General features: G+C 40.0%; 1 protein-coding gene across 1 annotated transcript in view; it reads left to right on the forward strand.

The window, feature by feature from the left end:
• The window catches only part of LOC117217255, a 162,866-nt gene that overhangs the window by 139,579 nt on the left and 7,490 nt on the right, over positions 1-15,797 (forward strand). Inside the window, exons 6-13 of the mRNA XM_033464728.1 lie at positions 9,807-9,878; positions 9,956-10,159; positions 10,386-10,577; positions 10,783-11,017; positions 12,192-12,395; positions 12,901-13,003; positions 14,084-14,333; positions 14,969-15,147. Coding sequence (XP_033320619.1) covers positions 9,807-9,878; positions 9,956-10,159; positions 10,386-10,577; positions 10,783-11,017; positions 12,192-12,395; positions 12,901-13,003; positions 14,084-14,333; positions 14,969-15,147 — 1,439 coding nt within the window. The remainder of the gene's footprint in view (positions 1-9,806; positions 9,879-9,955; positions 10,160-10,385; positions 10,578-10,782; positions 11,018-12,191; positions 12,396-12,900; positions 13,004-14,083; positions 14,334-14,968; positions 15,148-15,797) is intronic.

Genomic DNA, 15,797 nt, shown 5'->3' on the forward strand with positions numbered 1-15,797 from the left:
TCCGGCCGTAACGACATGTTATTACGATTTCGCCCCGCGGACAGTGATACGGGCCGCTGTGTTTTCAAAATGGCATCCCACGAGGAAACATCTGCCGAGGAGTTCCCTGGATTAGATCGCGGTGATATTTAAAAGGATAGAACGTGTGACCACGATCGATCGAGAGATCTTAGGCTATTTACTTGCGCAGATTGTCAAGACGACAAATAGTTTTTGGACGCTTCCTGGTTTCATGTAAAACGTGACAATTCGTTTAAACTCTCTTCCAGATAGAGTTTTGCATGAAATAGACGAAAACATCTTAGGGTAATTTGCCTAACGTTTTGAAGTACAAAAAGTCTAATCATTCTTACGATTTACCTCACTTTCTGTAAGCGTCTCAATGCTTACGAACAAGGATGTACGTTGATTAGACGTCTCTTGCTCCTCTCGATGAATGCTATGCATCAAACTCAGTAATAAGTCTTCAACACATTTCTCTTATCCTGTATTTTTATATTTCGCATTCTCCTCCAGAAGCACCATTGTCGAGGTATCAGAAAGTCCCATTTTCATTTCAATGACAATACGCCATAAAGATTGTCGCCTTCTAAACTGCTCGCTTCGTCGCGGTGTTTAAAATCCGTGCAACCCCTTTCCTCGTTTCTGGCGAAATATATTCCCGTCGCACGATACTGTTCTCCTTTATGGAGAATATTCCCAACAATGATCCCTGGCCATTATAAACGATCCTCCGTAGCAGCCGGTGCTGGAATCGTTTTCCACCGAACGTTAAAGTCTCCGAAGATTGAGCCCCTTTGATCCCTCGCAGCTCCCAGTTTGCAGCAGCGCGCCTTTCGAAGCGAACGAAGAACAATGTTTCCGGCAATAACGAAAAGCCGTTATTGCGCGAGAGATTTCCGCGGAATTGCGACCGCCGTCATCCCACCCAACTCGTTCGGACCATCCGCAGACGTGAAAACCGCACAACTCCGTGCACAGACAGTCACCACGTTCCAGAATTCATCGCAACTAATTGTTTCTTACGTGACCGTAGTCCATAACTTGCGGCTACCGCTGGCCAGAAAGTAATTGTTTCCTTTACTAGTTTCCAGACGCGGTTCTTTATAGCTCCCAAGAGCCAGCGTTATCGAGACCGACCGATATTGAATGATTTAGTGCTTGTTTCTTCTCGCGAGAAAAAGAGATTTGTAGAATAATCGTCGACTCTCAGCGGATAAGGATTGCGGAGATATTGCGCGTTTTCAAAGAAACTTCCCGACTCTGTCTCTTTCGATATGGGAATGAGTATGTACTCGAGCTTGTACGCTTCGAACTATAAATTCGACCAGCAACTTAAAATAGACTTCGCGTCTCGGGTTCTACGTCGAATTCGATTTAGTACTTTCGGTAGAGCCGTCACGTTTTGTCGATATGGTCTTGTTAGCTTTGGTCGTTCAACTAATTTTGGTTGGATGCGCGAAAGTAAAAATTGCACAAGGATCTCGCGAGACTATGTTAGATTGCTTTATTATTAGAGAACCTAACAAGGGCTTTAAAAATTGTTACAGTACACTTTCCTTTTTTTGCACGATTCTTTCTTTGAAGGGAGGGGAGGGATTTTCAAAATTACCTTCGATTTCATTATTTTTTCGACGCAACATCCGACGAACCTGTCTACTGCAGCAATACACGCGCAATGGATCAAAGTGTTAAATCTCTTTGCAATTTCAAAAAACACAGATCGCCGATAGCTAATCTTTTTTTTCGTAGACAAGGTTCGATTTTTCGATGTTCGTGCACATTTCACGCGTACTTTCCCACGCTTAATATTTTCATCCCGCGTTCCGTACATATGTCTCGTCTGCCTGTATTTCGTTTTCCGTGAATTCTCAGCGGGCCCTCGACCTCGGGACCGTTTCTACCACGCCACTGCACTACAATATTATAGGAAACGCATATCCGAAGCCATTCACGCACGAAAGGTCGTTGTCTCAGGCCAACGCGCACACAGCATTTCTCCATCCTCGTTTTCATGCTTTCTTCGCAGCGGCATTTCTCCCTCGACTTCCATTCCCGCAGATTACGTCAGACCTCAGCCTCGTCTGGCAACATTCGCGAGGATGTCCTTTCGCGCAGCTTCCACCCCGGTGTCTCGCACCTCTTTCGAGCTCCGTTGCCAAGCCTAATCGCGCGGAAATATACAGTGGAAGAACAATTTGGTCCAGCCGTTGAATCAGTTTTATGGGTTTAAAGACGAACGTTGAGAAACCGTTTAAAGTAACGAGATTAGAGTTGCGGTCGACGCGGAGTTATCTCAGTACCGATGCGACCCATAAAATTCGCAACCTTCCGTTTCGCGGAATCAAATAAAATACAAGATACATGTGTTTTATGGATTGGAACCAGTCTCATCGAGTTATCTTCGAATTTATTTATCTCGAAATAGCTGGCCGTTGCAGCGTTCCTCAGATCGAATAACCGAAACGATTTTTAATAGAAATTTCTTTCCATCTTTTTTTTCTCCCCCAATGAGACTACGCGGATATTATTGAATTTTTTAACCCAAAATTTTATCGAACCTTGAATATATCTTTTTTATTGCATTTTTCTCGGTCAAATAGCTTCGAATCAGCAAATTGTTGCAATATAATCTGTCGAAGGAAAAAACATTTGAAAAATGCAATCGGTGCAAAAAACGTTTTAAATATACTGTTATTTCAATATTCACGAACAAATCCATTCGTAATACGTATCACGCCCTTTCTTCCAGCGATTCGGACGGTATTATGCTAATTTAACTGCTCCAAAATCTCGCGAGAAAAGTTTCGAATATGAAAGTTTGATTCCGTGTAACAACTCCGATGTGAAATATATGGATTGCATAGAATTTTGTTCGGTTGGCTGTAAACCTTCGACGTTTATGGTTTCTCTTATCATCAATATCATTCCTCGGTGCACTCGGGCATCTTCTTAACAAGATAAACGACGCCGATTTCTTCCTCTTGGTCGAAGAGACTAATTCAATTTGGAAGGGTAATACCTGGGAAGTGTCAGAGGCATTATCGCATTTTTCTCCGAGACTGAAAATCGACTACGATGTTCGACGACCGAATGAACGAAGACTAAAATGAGGACAGGGATGACAGAAAATGGAAGGAGGTCAAATTGCCTTTCAATCTTCAAGGCCGTGAATGGGTAGATATTCTAGCTATTACCAGGATAGATTCTTCTATATATTTTACGGCGAAATATCCTTTTGTGTACTCTCTCGATAACTTTTCGCTCGAGTGTCTTTGGCAAAATTTAAAGATCATTTCCTCGTCCCCGCGACTTCACCTTTTTCTCTTATCATTCGACGATTGGTTATATATTTATCCACGATTGGTTAACCAATCATTGATAAATCGGAAGAAAATAATTTCTTTGGTTACATACGCGCGACAGAATTTCGTTATTAGAAACATATCACAAAATCTTTCATATATCGTAGAAGGAAAATTGTATTGAGGATATTTAATATTCGTTTTGGTATCCGAGTCAAAGTGTATTAATTTTCAACGAAATGATAGTATACGCTTTGTACTGATATCAGGCTTTAATTAAATATGCAGTAAAACATTTCCATGGATGACATATCTCGAATATCTGACGGCGCAAAAGCATAAAAGGGACGGAGAAATGAGGAAGAACAAATGAAGTTTCGGATTTAAAAGCTTATTATTTTCACCTATTAATACCTAGAACGTTCTTGGTTTATGGAAAAATAATTGACAGAAACCCGATGCTGTCATCGAATAGACCGTATTATCAGAACAAATGAGAAGTTTATTGTTCCAAAGAACCCAATTAAAAATGTAACAAAGTAATGTCAAAACTCGATTGTAAATCAGATCCAGAACGAATCAAAAATTTTCCTACGTATAAATTTCAGCTTTGTCGCTGTCTCTAACACAAAAAAATGAATTAACGACAAACAAAAGACTCTTGGATTTCACGAATTTCTATTATGATTCCTATTCAGAATTGATTCCGATTCTCTAGCTAAAAAGGGGGGAAAAATGGATGAAAATTCTCTGTCCTTTTCTCCTCGTCTGGTATGCCTTCATTGTTACAAAAGAGTACACGTCATCGATTGATCGCGCGTTGCTGGCTCGAATGGCTCCGTTTGTTTCTCCGGGGAGCGAAAGAGAAACTTTTGAGATATGGTTCTCGTGACGTGTAATTCGTAGCTGCGATCGCTGGTGAAGCATCGTGGGGAAAAAAAGAAAAAAGAAGAAAAAACGCGGAAACCCGACTCGATATGTAGTTACTGTCAGGACGGACAAGCGACTTCCCTAGGGAAAAGTCGCCTCGTGATGAAAACTCTCACCCGTCTACGCTAAAGGTTTTTTTCAGCTTCGCTTGTCGATATAGTTTTCTCATGAAACGAGCAGAAATGATAGTGGATTATTCCAAGGATTCTGTTACGGCTAAATGCAACGTGAATGGCATAATTTTTCCATTGTCTTCTTATGAACGTAGAAAGCGGAAGATATAAATGAAAGAAACAAACGAAAGCTCCAAGAGCGCATCGAAAGATTAATGACCTAGCCTAAAAATTTCAATCCATCAAACGCGAAAACTTTTCAGGCTGCTGTTTCCGATTCTAGAAGCCAGGATAACGAGAAAGAAAACATCATCCAGCCTTACGTTCTTAAGTGGATTGGCAAAGGGGTGAGAGAAAGAGTTTCGTGGAATGGCGAAAGAGGGAGCAAGCGAAGATGAATCCTTCGAGTGGTCTGGCTCAAATTCGAGCAGCCTGCATTACCTTTTGAACCTTTTGAAGCTATTGCGTGCCGGTGAAACGATCGTCTGCAAAAGAGGGGGAAGGGCCGATGGACCCTTTCGCGCAGATTAGCGGAGAATCCAATGGGCTATGGTGAAAGGTCACAACTCAGAGGGTCTTCTATGGTGTTCAACGATGGTTATTCAATGCGACCCCTTGCAAATTTTTCAATCGAACCATTATCGAAGTTGAAAATACTCCTCAATGCCTGTTTGCTGAATATTAAAAATATATCTTCGCAACTGGACTGGTTAAAGAGTCGCTACGTCATGTCAGGGGAGCAAACTTTCTGAAAGTACACGAAATACACACGGGGTAACAATAAGTTCCACGTTCTAACGTTCGTAGAATTTCCTGTCACGGAATAAACGTGCGATGACTTCGAGAACTGTGAAAAGTTTTAATACAACTTTCGCCTAATTATAATTTCATAGCTTTTATAACGCCCCGGATTATATAATTTTATCACATTCTTATACAATATACATACTGACAACAAAGTTGATAATAAAAGGTGTACAGTTTCGGTTCGATAAATAACGTAATTGAAACACGAAATGAAAAGCGCATCGCGCGCGACCGGTCCATTCAACAGCAACAAGTTACGAATTTAATGATCACGATTCTAAAAGATCTCAAAGACTCTTCAAGGCTGTTTCGTACGCTGGAAAGTTTCGCGAGTCTGTGAACGTTGAAAAGTAAAAGTTCTCGAGCTGAGACTTCATTATAAACATCGCACCTTTGTCGAGAGTCTGCTACTACGATCGCTGTTACAGGATTTTCCTTGAACATGAATAGTCGAGTAACTTGAACGAATTTTCATGGGATCTCGTTAATCGTTTTTCCAACGGAAGGATCTTCTCGAAGCGATGAATCAGCAACAAAGACCGCGCCGATATATTAACGGGTCTCGAGTTTTTGCCAAGTAAAAGGTACGATACGGCAAGCTTTTTGTTCGTTCTGGTTGCCGAAGAATGTCCCTAGCTGGAAAGAAGCCAATCGACAAGTCTTGTTTTCCCTTTTTGTCGCGAATGGTAAGAGCGTTCTAAGATATGGCAATCGAGTCGAAAGTGTTGACGGAGACGTCGCTCTTGAAAACTTTCCTCAACATACATGGAAACGACATAAAATAAATTGTATATCGCGCACGAGTATCGAATGACGGATACATTTCCGTAAAGATGCTATCGTAGAGACGCAACCAACTCTTAATTTCAACTACTTTTTCAACTCTTACCTGTTTTAACTTCCCCATTGAGTCTTCCGAAGCAGTGCTACCTTTCATTCGAATTTTCTACGGTAAAATCATCGAAGTAAAATCCAACTTCCTAATAACTTGTGCTATTAATTTTAGTTTCCATAGACGTTTCAGCATGAAAATTGGAACAAAAAGCACGATGAATCTTCCGTTCTGTTGAATATCTCTTGAATAGTTATACATTTGTGAATACGGAGGCGTATGAAATTTCTCATTACACGGTTAGCCGTTTCGTTCGTATAATACAAGCTGCATTATGTTAGATTTGCTACAGGAATTAAAGTGGAAGGTTTATCCTATAATTCTTGTTAATTCTACTTCCCTTGTTCTTCTAGTTTTCTATTACAATTCCAGCCATAATTTTAGTTTTCTAATTCGCAAATTCTCCCAGCCATGATAGAAATAAATTGCATAGCAAAATTTTATATAGCTCATGACAAAAGGGTGCGTTACCTTTGAATAAAATTTGAATTTTGCTCGATAAAGCACCGAATTATTCTCCGTATCTACCCACACCTAAAACTCAGACGTTCCGTTTTCTTTAAAATAAACTAAAAACCGATCACATTCCATAATCCGCTTTCCCGATTGCGAGTCGAGAATTGAACGGGGCTTGCAAGCGACTGCTATAACGTATCATCTTGTCTGCTCTAACGAAAAAGAAGCGGTGGTGAAAACGCGGGGTAAAATTCCCCTGGAACCCTCTAATGAATATTGAAACGCCCACGTAAAACTCGCACTCCCGCAACGTTAGACGTTCCATTGACGCATAGCACCCGGAAGTGCCCAGGATTCGGCTCGATGAAAGCGAACCATCCGGTTCAACCAGCTAGACGTCGAGTGGGAGGTTGGGAAGAGACCGCGCTGCAGAGGGCGCTGACGCGAGTTCCCAGCCGTTCAAATTTGCACACAGAGGGTGAGGATCAGAGAATGAGAAAGAGACAGGGATGTTTGCGCCAGCTTCTCCGTCGACTCGGAAGGTCCGTGACTTCGCCGGCTTTTTATACTGGATTTCCACATCCGTCTTGAAAAGCCCGCTTCCCCGGTTACATCCTCCGGCCCGCGTTTCGCGAGAAAGAAGAAGAAATAAGGATGAGAGAGAAATCGAGGCTCGGGCCTTCTTTACTCAAAAAATCTTCGTATGAAATAGTGGAAAACGTAAAGAGTCGAGCGTTTGATGCAAAAGCTGTTTTTCTTTGTTAAAGAGTGGCTTTCTAAAAATCTGGATGCTGTAAATTTATTAGTTGAAACGCGATTTCATTTCATGTGTGCTTTTGTTTTACGCAACCGAATTTTTTATTTATTATTTTGAAGAAAATTTGTATCGTTTCTAACAGATTTGTTTGTAACAAAATATCTTGTTTTTTGAAAGTACGCTTCGTCTGGATGATATTGTAAATTTTATTCGCCGTAGATGGTTGCAGGTATCGTGTATTTTTATACATAAATATATTTTACGTGTTTTTCAAAGCCGCGAAAGCTAGTTGCAGGAATCTTTTCCGCAGCGTGTTCCATCGAAAATAATTGAAAATTCACGCAACGGTCTTCCGATTTTTACCTTTGTTGCGTACGAGGTACGTGCTGACACACGATCGCAAAGAACAAAAGAGAAATACTATACAACAGTGGAAAGGGAGGCGAAACAATGAAATAAGCAACCCAACACGCAATCCAGAAATGTATCGTAAAGTCAACTGTAAAAGTTTCGTACGCGGCATTAAAAATGCACTGTACTGTTTCGCAGCTGAGTCTCGTTTCCAAACGGCTTAATTAAATCCGAGACTTTGTAAATCAAAACATGTTCGTGGGAACAATATTTCGCTTGGAGCATATTGCCCGAAAAACTCGTATCTCAGTGTAAAAATTTTCCGAGAAATTTGCTTGTGATCGGATAGTTAAAAATACACGGGGGTGAAGCGAGGAAAAAAGAAAAGCTCGGACAAATAAATAACTCTACGTACTTCTACGTAGCGACGAGAAAGCCGAACGTAAAACTGTCAAACGCTTAAATAAAATCAATCGTGCGTGTGTTACGTCGCTTCAAGAAGAGTTGCATCGGATTCGAGAGTCACGAAACACGTGAAAAAAGTCCGTGTGATTTGTTTGACAAGCAATGCAAAAATAACGTTGCTTTACAATATTTTATACGCCGCGCCGGCGATACTCCCTTGATCTTTCTACTAGTTTTTCCCCTATTCTTTTCCTGTTAAACCTTTCGCCCGAATCTGAATTTTACAAATTTATTTGGACGTCGATCCTGCATGAAAGAGAGCAGATATATTTCTTTTAGAAAAATAAATTCCAATTCGGTATAAATTTTTTTTTCAAATCGATACTCTTACTTACTACGTGGCTAGAATTATATTTCCTATTTTTATAGATCTCGTTGTAATCCTCAAATAATATTATCGATGCACAGATGAGCGCAATAGTTGGAACTCGATTTGACCCTAGGTTGCTCTTAATTTTGGAAGAATGTTTTTAATTTTATCGAACGTAAATTTGAAGAAATGTTCTCGACTCTTTCCGAGTAGAATATACGAGCGTGCAAAATTAAACAAAAAATCGCATTACTCAAAGCCAATAGATCTTTGGTGGGAAATGATCGTAAAGCACGTCGGGGTTGCATCGAGATCTTTTCAACACATCAACAGCGCCACTTCAACCCGCATTTCTCGTCCCTTTCGACGATCGCTTTTCACGGACAGCGATCGACCACCGATAGGAGGTTGCTTATTCGTGGAAATGTATTTCTGATCGAAATGCTGTCTCTAATCAATGTCCATTAAGCCGTGGAAAAAAAGGAAAAAAAATTCCAACCGACTCGTGTCCACGTTGCTCGTCCATGACTATTGCCACCTCCGCAGTTTTCGTTTCGGCGTGGGTTCCAACGGATGGATTTTCTGATTTTTATTTCGTCGTGCCCGACAGATTGCCTTGTCCACCGCACAGGAACGTATATGTGCAATTTTGGTTTTTGCTCCGGGCAACTTACATTCTTCTATATTTGCTGAAGTTTGGTGTACTAGTTACAGACGAGTAAATTCTTTACCGACGCTATTAAATATTGACTGAAATTTAGATAATACGACCCTTGTTACTAATAACCAATAAAAACTAAACAACTCCTGTTACTTCATTATCATCATATTAACTTGTAAATTAAATTTCTGATATTTCAGTATATATATAGTATTGTTAGTATTATGATATATATATTATTAGTACCATATTATAACATGATTATTAGTATCTTAGTATATATATGATATTTTTAAGTACATATAATTTCAGTTTAAAAACTTGTTTCATTTCCACTGCACACTCTTCGTAAACGTGTTCATAACCTCTAAATATTCCATAACATTTTACTTAAAACTGTATAAAACGTAGGATGGTAAATCACGTGTAAGGGTCTCTAAAACGTTCCTAAACCATAAAGATAGAACCGCAAAAGTGACAATGCATCAAGGGTATCTACAATTTTACGAGATCGTATTCAACTGCTAATAGCGTTCGTCGTAACGTCGAAACCGGCTGAAAAACGGGTCAAGCAGCCGCTCGTAAACTTGTCGGCAACATCGCTGACGAAAGAAACGGGTGGCTCCTTTGCACTTGCACGGAAACGTTAAAAGTCCCTCATTACCTAAGCTCGTTTCGAATTCACTTCTGCTGGCTTCCGTGCTTTAAAATTTTCCACTTTCTTGAACTCTACTAGCTCGGCCGTTTGCTTGCTTTCAGTTGAAAGCGTTCTACGTCGACCTACTGGTTCCCCTCGAGACGAACCTAGAGAAAGACACCAAGGTCGTCCAGGTGAGTGTTCTCCACCGGCGTCAGGATATCAAGCGACCGCCGGATTTCTGAATAATGCAATAATACTTTTTACTCAGAGCGAACAGAAGAAGTTTCTGCAGCAGCACAAAACCAGGTCCGAAACTTACAGCAAAGCGGCGGCAACGATGAAGAAGCAGAGGAAGAAGTCAAGGGGCGCGAGCAAGAGTGGACTGGCCATGGACAAAGAGCTCAAGAATATGCAGATTCTAGAGGAAGAGAAGTCTAAGCTAGACGCCTTTTGTGAACAGAGTTTGAAGAATGTAAGTATGCAATGGACGAGGTCTTAAAATAAAAAACCGGGATACAGAGCATCTAGACACTTTTTTAGAATTCCCGTTCGCTGATATTGACAGACGATAATTAATTGAAGGGAACGAATTTGTGTCAGTTTTGACGTTGATGTAAATAGATCAATTGGATCAGACACGAAGAAAAAAGGATGATGGACGGACATGAGAAAGTATCGAGTGCTCTCCTCTTTTTCAGGCTATGACTCAAGAACGAAGAAGGTACGGCTTTGTTCTCGAGCGACAATGCTCCTTGGCGAAACATTATGCGAGTTTTCACGAGGTCGCGTTAGCTGCTCTTCATCCCTCGGTTGATAAGTGGCGCGAGGTAGCTGCTACTAGGGAATATTTACCACAATCCGTGGAAGACATGTTCGCTTCCAGGCTTAGAGTGAGTGATACTTGGAATATTCCTCTGCTATCATATTCTTTTCTCGAAATTTATTGTATAAAATGCATCTTTAGAAGATACGAGAGATTTGTAAAGATCGTACAACGACCGCTATATTTGTTTTAACGCATTTCTAATTTTTAGTAATTATTAGCAAGTTTCCCTCTTCGTCGATTAATAATAGTAACATCTTTTTTAACTGTAGCAAGTTTCATTTTGGCCCGAGGACGAGGAAAACGGCGGCTCGGAGTTAACCATGAGCTCGCAATTGAGAAAGACCAGAAGCATGGATAGTTCTTGCTTGGAACTTCGACCTGGACCGCCGTCCGGAAATGTGCCAAGTGCCACTTATCAAGGTCCAACTTCTCATCTTTCATCTGTACTGTCTAGAGCAAGGTCAGAGGCCAATCTGCACGCTTCGACATTATCTCTGGATCCAGGTTAGTCTCTTGTTTTTTACAGAATTTTTCACCCGAGATTTTCAAGAGAAAACAAGGTGAAAAGTTTCAACAACGAAATTTAAATACTCATGAATATAAAAAATGCTGACATAGATGTAGACGCTAAAGAAAAATCGAAATTTTTTTCGGATCACGTATTCAGAGTGATGCTAACGCGTAGATGTTACGTAGTGATGGAGAATGCGAAAACACGGCACCACAGTCCGTTTTATTTTAGCCAAAGCCAATGGTCGAGTGCGTTTCGAACGAGTCGGGGTTGAACACATAACAAACGAGTGCAACACGATCGGGTGGAGAAGTGCTCGCAAAACAGTTGGAGAGAGTCGAGACAGTTCGCTGTATCGAATATCGAATTCCATTTGTCCACCGTTCCGTACGCTGGCGAATTTTCCGACTTTCCCCATTATCCTTCTCGAGGAAAAAATCCTGTTACTATATATGTATCGTTGAACGAGAAAAAATCTTGAGACTCGAGAAGCAAAATATCTTCGAATAAAATTCGTCGAATATTTTCTACATTAATTTAACGATTTAATCGATTCGTTAATTTCTCGAACACATCTGAAAATATAATTCGATCCCCTTAAACTGAACAAGTTCTTAAATAAAGTAAAACTTTTCGTTTTCTGTGTCGTACAAGTTTTCCAAAGCAAGGCTCTTGCGCGTAAGCCAACCGCATAAATTCGTTGGCAATGATGCGAGAGCAAAATTGATTGTGTTATAGAAAGAGAGGGACAGAGAGAGAGAGAGATAAAGGAAAAAAGGACAAGAATATCATAAGAATGTTCAAATAAGTATTTCATTTCGAACGTAATGGTTTTTGGCCAACCGCCATTCTTCTATCCAGAAGAGAACGCGGTAAAATAAAATCATGGCAAACTCGTGAAGCGCGTCTCTCGATATGAAATTTTATCGATTTCGTGTATTCTGTTCCAAGTGGACCAGTAGCGAATTCATATTCGCGGTTAATCTCGATAATTTTTCTTGATGGTAGTGAACTGCGTGCTCGTAAACAGAAGCGAAGAGGTTCGAAACACTAATTGACCAAAATCCTTCCACTCGAAAGCGTGCAGAGTTCTAATCCCTTCACGGTTTGTGCAAGTTACGACAGAAATGAACCGGGTTAATCGTTCCCCTCCTCAAAATTTCGCAGAGGTTCCAGAAACTCCACCAAGACCGAGGTCCATGGCGCCTCCGGCATCACGCAACAGCGGCAGTGGAGGTGGGGGTGGTAGTGGCACAGGGGTGAGCTCCGGTGGCTGGGGGGATGCACCCCTCGCGAGGGCTCTCTTCGCCTATTTGAGCTCCGGGGAAAATCAGCTGAGCTTCCTGGAGGGCGATCTCATTGCGTTGATGGGTGAGTGCTGGATGTCTGAACGCTTACATTGCCGCTTTCCAGATACGCGTGTTTCCTCATGAAATTATATCCCCCGTCTGACCACAACACAGTTTCCCGTCAGATTAGTCGGATGTGTTTGGAATTCGTTTACACAATAAATCCTAATAACGATGCTTTCGCCATTATCAAACGCCATTTGAATACGAACCACGAGATTCGGAAAATAGAGAAACACGCGAAATACTCTAATCTCATCTTAATAAATAATCTTTCTCGTTTATGCCTGAGAAATTTCCAAGCAAATAAGAGGCAGCCTTGATAAAAATTGCTCGATAACAAAGATTTCCGTTTTATACGAAAATGATATTATTTCTTTGCGTAACCTTCTCGACTGTATAAGAGATAGCAAAGATAAATCAGTGCTTTGAAATCCTGACCCCTTATCGGCCACGATATTCCCTCCTTTTTCTAGCAAATAAGGAGCATAAATGGTTATTTCTATTTCACGAAACTACCTTATTAGGAGATCGTCAGAAAGGCTGGCAATTTGGGGAGAATCTCCGCACACAGAGTTCCGGATGGTTCCCACTGGCATACACAGAAATTATTATCGACGATAGTCTAGGGTAAGTTAACAGAGGCAGGAAAGTCTGTGCTTTTGGTAGCCCGAACGATATCTGAACAGATCTTGTTACGATGTTCGTTGCTAACAATTGCACGGGTCGAACGCAATTACGCTAATCTAGAACGATAACGGGCAACGGCTGATATCGATGCAGCTATTCCCATTAAACGTACTCGTCTTGGTGTTATTGTTGCATCTACTCTCCTAAATCCCATTATTCCGATGCTCGATTTACGATATGGCAGTGGAAATTTTGTCAAAAGCTTTTATATGTGATTTATCGCCCCTATCGTTTGCCAGAAATTTCCACAATATAAAAATGTTAATTTTCTCCTTAATCTTTTAAACGATTCTCTTAAATAGCCAATCATATAACAAGATGAATTTTTCTCGGTCTTTTTTCTCTTCTTTTACACTTCGTTCGTTGAAGCTTTGAATTTTTCATTTCAGTGGAAAGTTCATAAAGAAACATCTAAACAAATATTTACGGTAAAATACATACAGTAGATTCTTCATACATTTTAATAGAAATCGCTAATAACTTCAAAACAAGTTCCATCAAAATAACAAGCACAATTTATAAAAGTAAAATAAACACAATTCAACAACAATTACCGAGCAATGTGTTACGGTTTTGTTGAAACTAGAACCGTGAAAATTTAATGAATAACATTTTATGCATTGACGTTTCATATTTACAATCATGTATACACACACGATTGTAAAATATGGGGCAGTGGAAAACTAAATGCAATTTTTGACTGACAGAGTCACACAAACTTTTCACAGCAAACAAAAATTAGAAAATTGTCACGAGTCGTGCAATCGGAGATAATTGGAATGATGTAACAATTTTAAACAGTAATAAATAATGATCGCGCAACGACAAAACGTATGATTTGCCCTGCATGATAAATACGTAGTTCGTTGAGAAATACATCTTATTATGATTAATATTTCATAGTATATAGAATATGCTCTCCAACAAACCATGCTTTTCCTCCTGATATTTTCAATTATTCCGATTTAGCCGGAATCGTTAGCATTATCACTAAAATCAAACGTACGATAATATGTGAAGATCGCCGAGTCACGGAACAAACAATGGTCGCGTATTGGAGCCGCAAGCAGTTCCACCCTGTAAGCCACCACCCTCTCGACCACCAGTGACACCGAGCATCGATGAAGTGTCGAGTGGATTCCATGGAGTAGGAAACAACAACGTCAACAACAGTAACAACAATAACAGCAGTACCGGCACTCCTACAAATGTACCGAATAGCAACAGTTCTCACAATTTAGCGACACCTACTGCACGTCAAACAAAACCGGTGAGGATTTCATTCCACTATATATTATTACATTATTATTATATTATTATTATATTATTATCATATTATACGTTTTATTGCTAATTCGATTTGTAATTCTATATTTAATATTAGAATCTTTGGATTTACGAAAGAGAGCTGTATATATATTTTTTAACGCTCATCCGTCTCTTGAAGAAATGTTAGTCACTTATAAAGAAAAGTGAATGATAATGCACAATTTTGATTGTACAAAAATTTGATTCTTTCGTTGTAAATAAAAAAGTTTACAAGCACCAGTCATTTATCTTTTCATTATATTGACTTCTTACTTTCTTGTATCAATTTGACATGAAAGAAACAATTAAATTAGGGAAATGAGGGACGGATGAGGTGAAGTTGAAAGGAATTTTCAAATTCATTCCCGCTTTGTTCCATAAAATTTGCAAACTCCGGGAACTTGTAAAATAGTAACGAATTTAAAGATTCTCAAACAGAAAGATCGCAAAGTTCGCGAACAAAGTATACGAACCGAGATGGAATAAGCCGAAATGCATTCTGAGATGTGGGTACCTTTCGAGGGAACGAATGTTCCCTTGTTTAACCGAAAAGGCGAAATGTAAATCTCATAAACTTTCATGCCGGATCTTCTTTAGATCCGTCCATCGGGCACTTTGCCCACTGTTTTGGCTGGTGGCCGTAGGATACAGCCACCTGCTCCGCCCGTGCCACCTCCTCAAGTCGTCACGTCTCTTCACAGCAGCAACGACAGCGGTTTCTCAAACGAGCCACCGGCTCAGCCTGATATCGACTACAGCGACGACGAGGCTATGAGGTAAGCGATCATCACGAAATCTCATCGAAGATACTTTGGAAACTCTAATCGAATCTCGTCGAAAGTAGTTAATGATTGTTTGGTAAACCTGTAGAAACGCTTCTGCCTGTGATTCGTCAACTTCGGAGCTTTGTATTTTATTCCCGCTCTCATTTTAATATCAATTTTATTATTTTGGTCTTCCCGGTATCTTTTCTCTAACGAAATGTACAAAGATAGAATTACATTGTAGAAACGTAGCTTTTGTTTACGAAATCTAACGTCCCCCTTCCATTAAATATTTCTTATTCATCTCTCGACATTTCCATAAAAATTCGATAATACATGTATATTATATTGCGTGCATGCGTATATAGTTCATAGACTTTCCCAGTTTTACATATTCCTCATCTAAAGATATGCCTAGTCCTTTGCTCCTGAATTACGTTCACGATCTTTACAAATAAATTCTCATTTTTTCGTCATTAGTTATTCCTACTATTTTTATTATATACGTAGATACGGATGCGTACCATTGCGAAAGGAATGAACGATTTAAAAGCAGATCTGTACTTCGAGTTCAAAAGATTCGCGTAACATTGGAAAAAAGATGACTAAAATCTGAAAAATCGACAAAAAGGAGACGTAGATTTCTTATCAGCAATTGTATC

Source organism: Bombus bifarius, unplaced genomic scaffold (genome assembly GCF_011952205.1).
Source record: "Bombus bifarius isolate JDL3187 unplaced genomic scaffold, Bbif_JDL3187 scf7180000007975, whole genome shotgun sequence".
Lineage (NCBI taxonomy): Eukaryota > Metazoa > Arthropoda > Insecta > Hymenoptera > Apidae > Bombus > Bombus bifarius.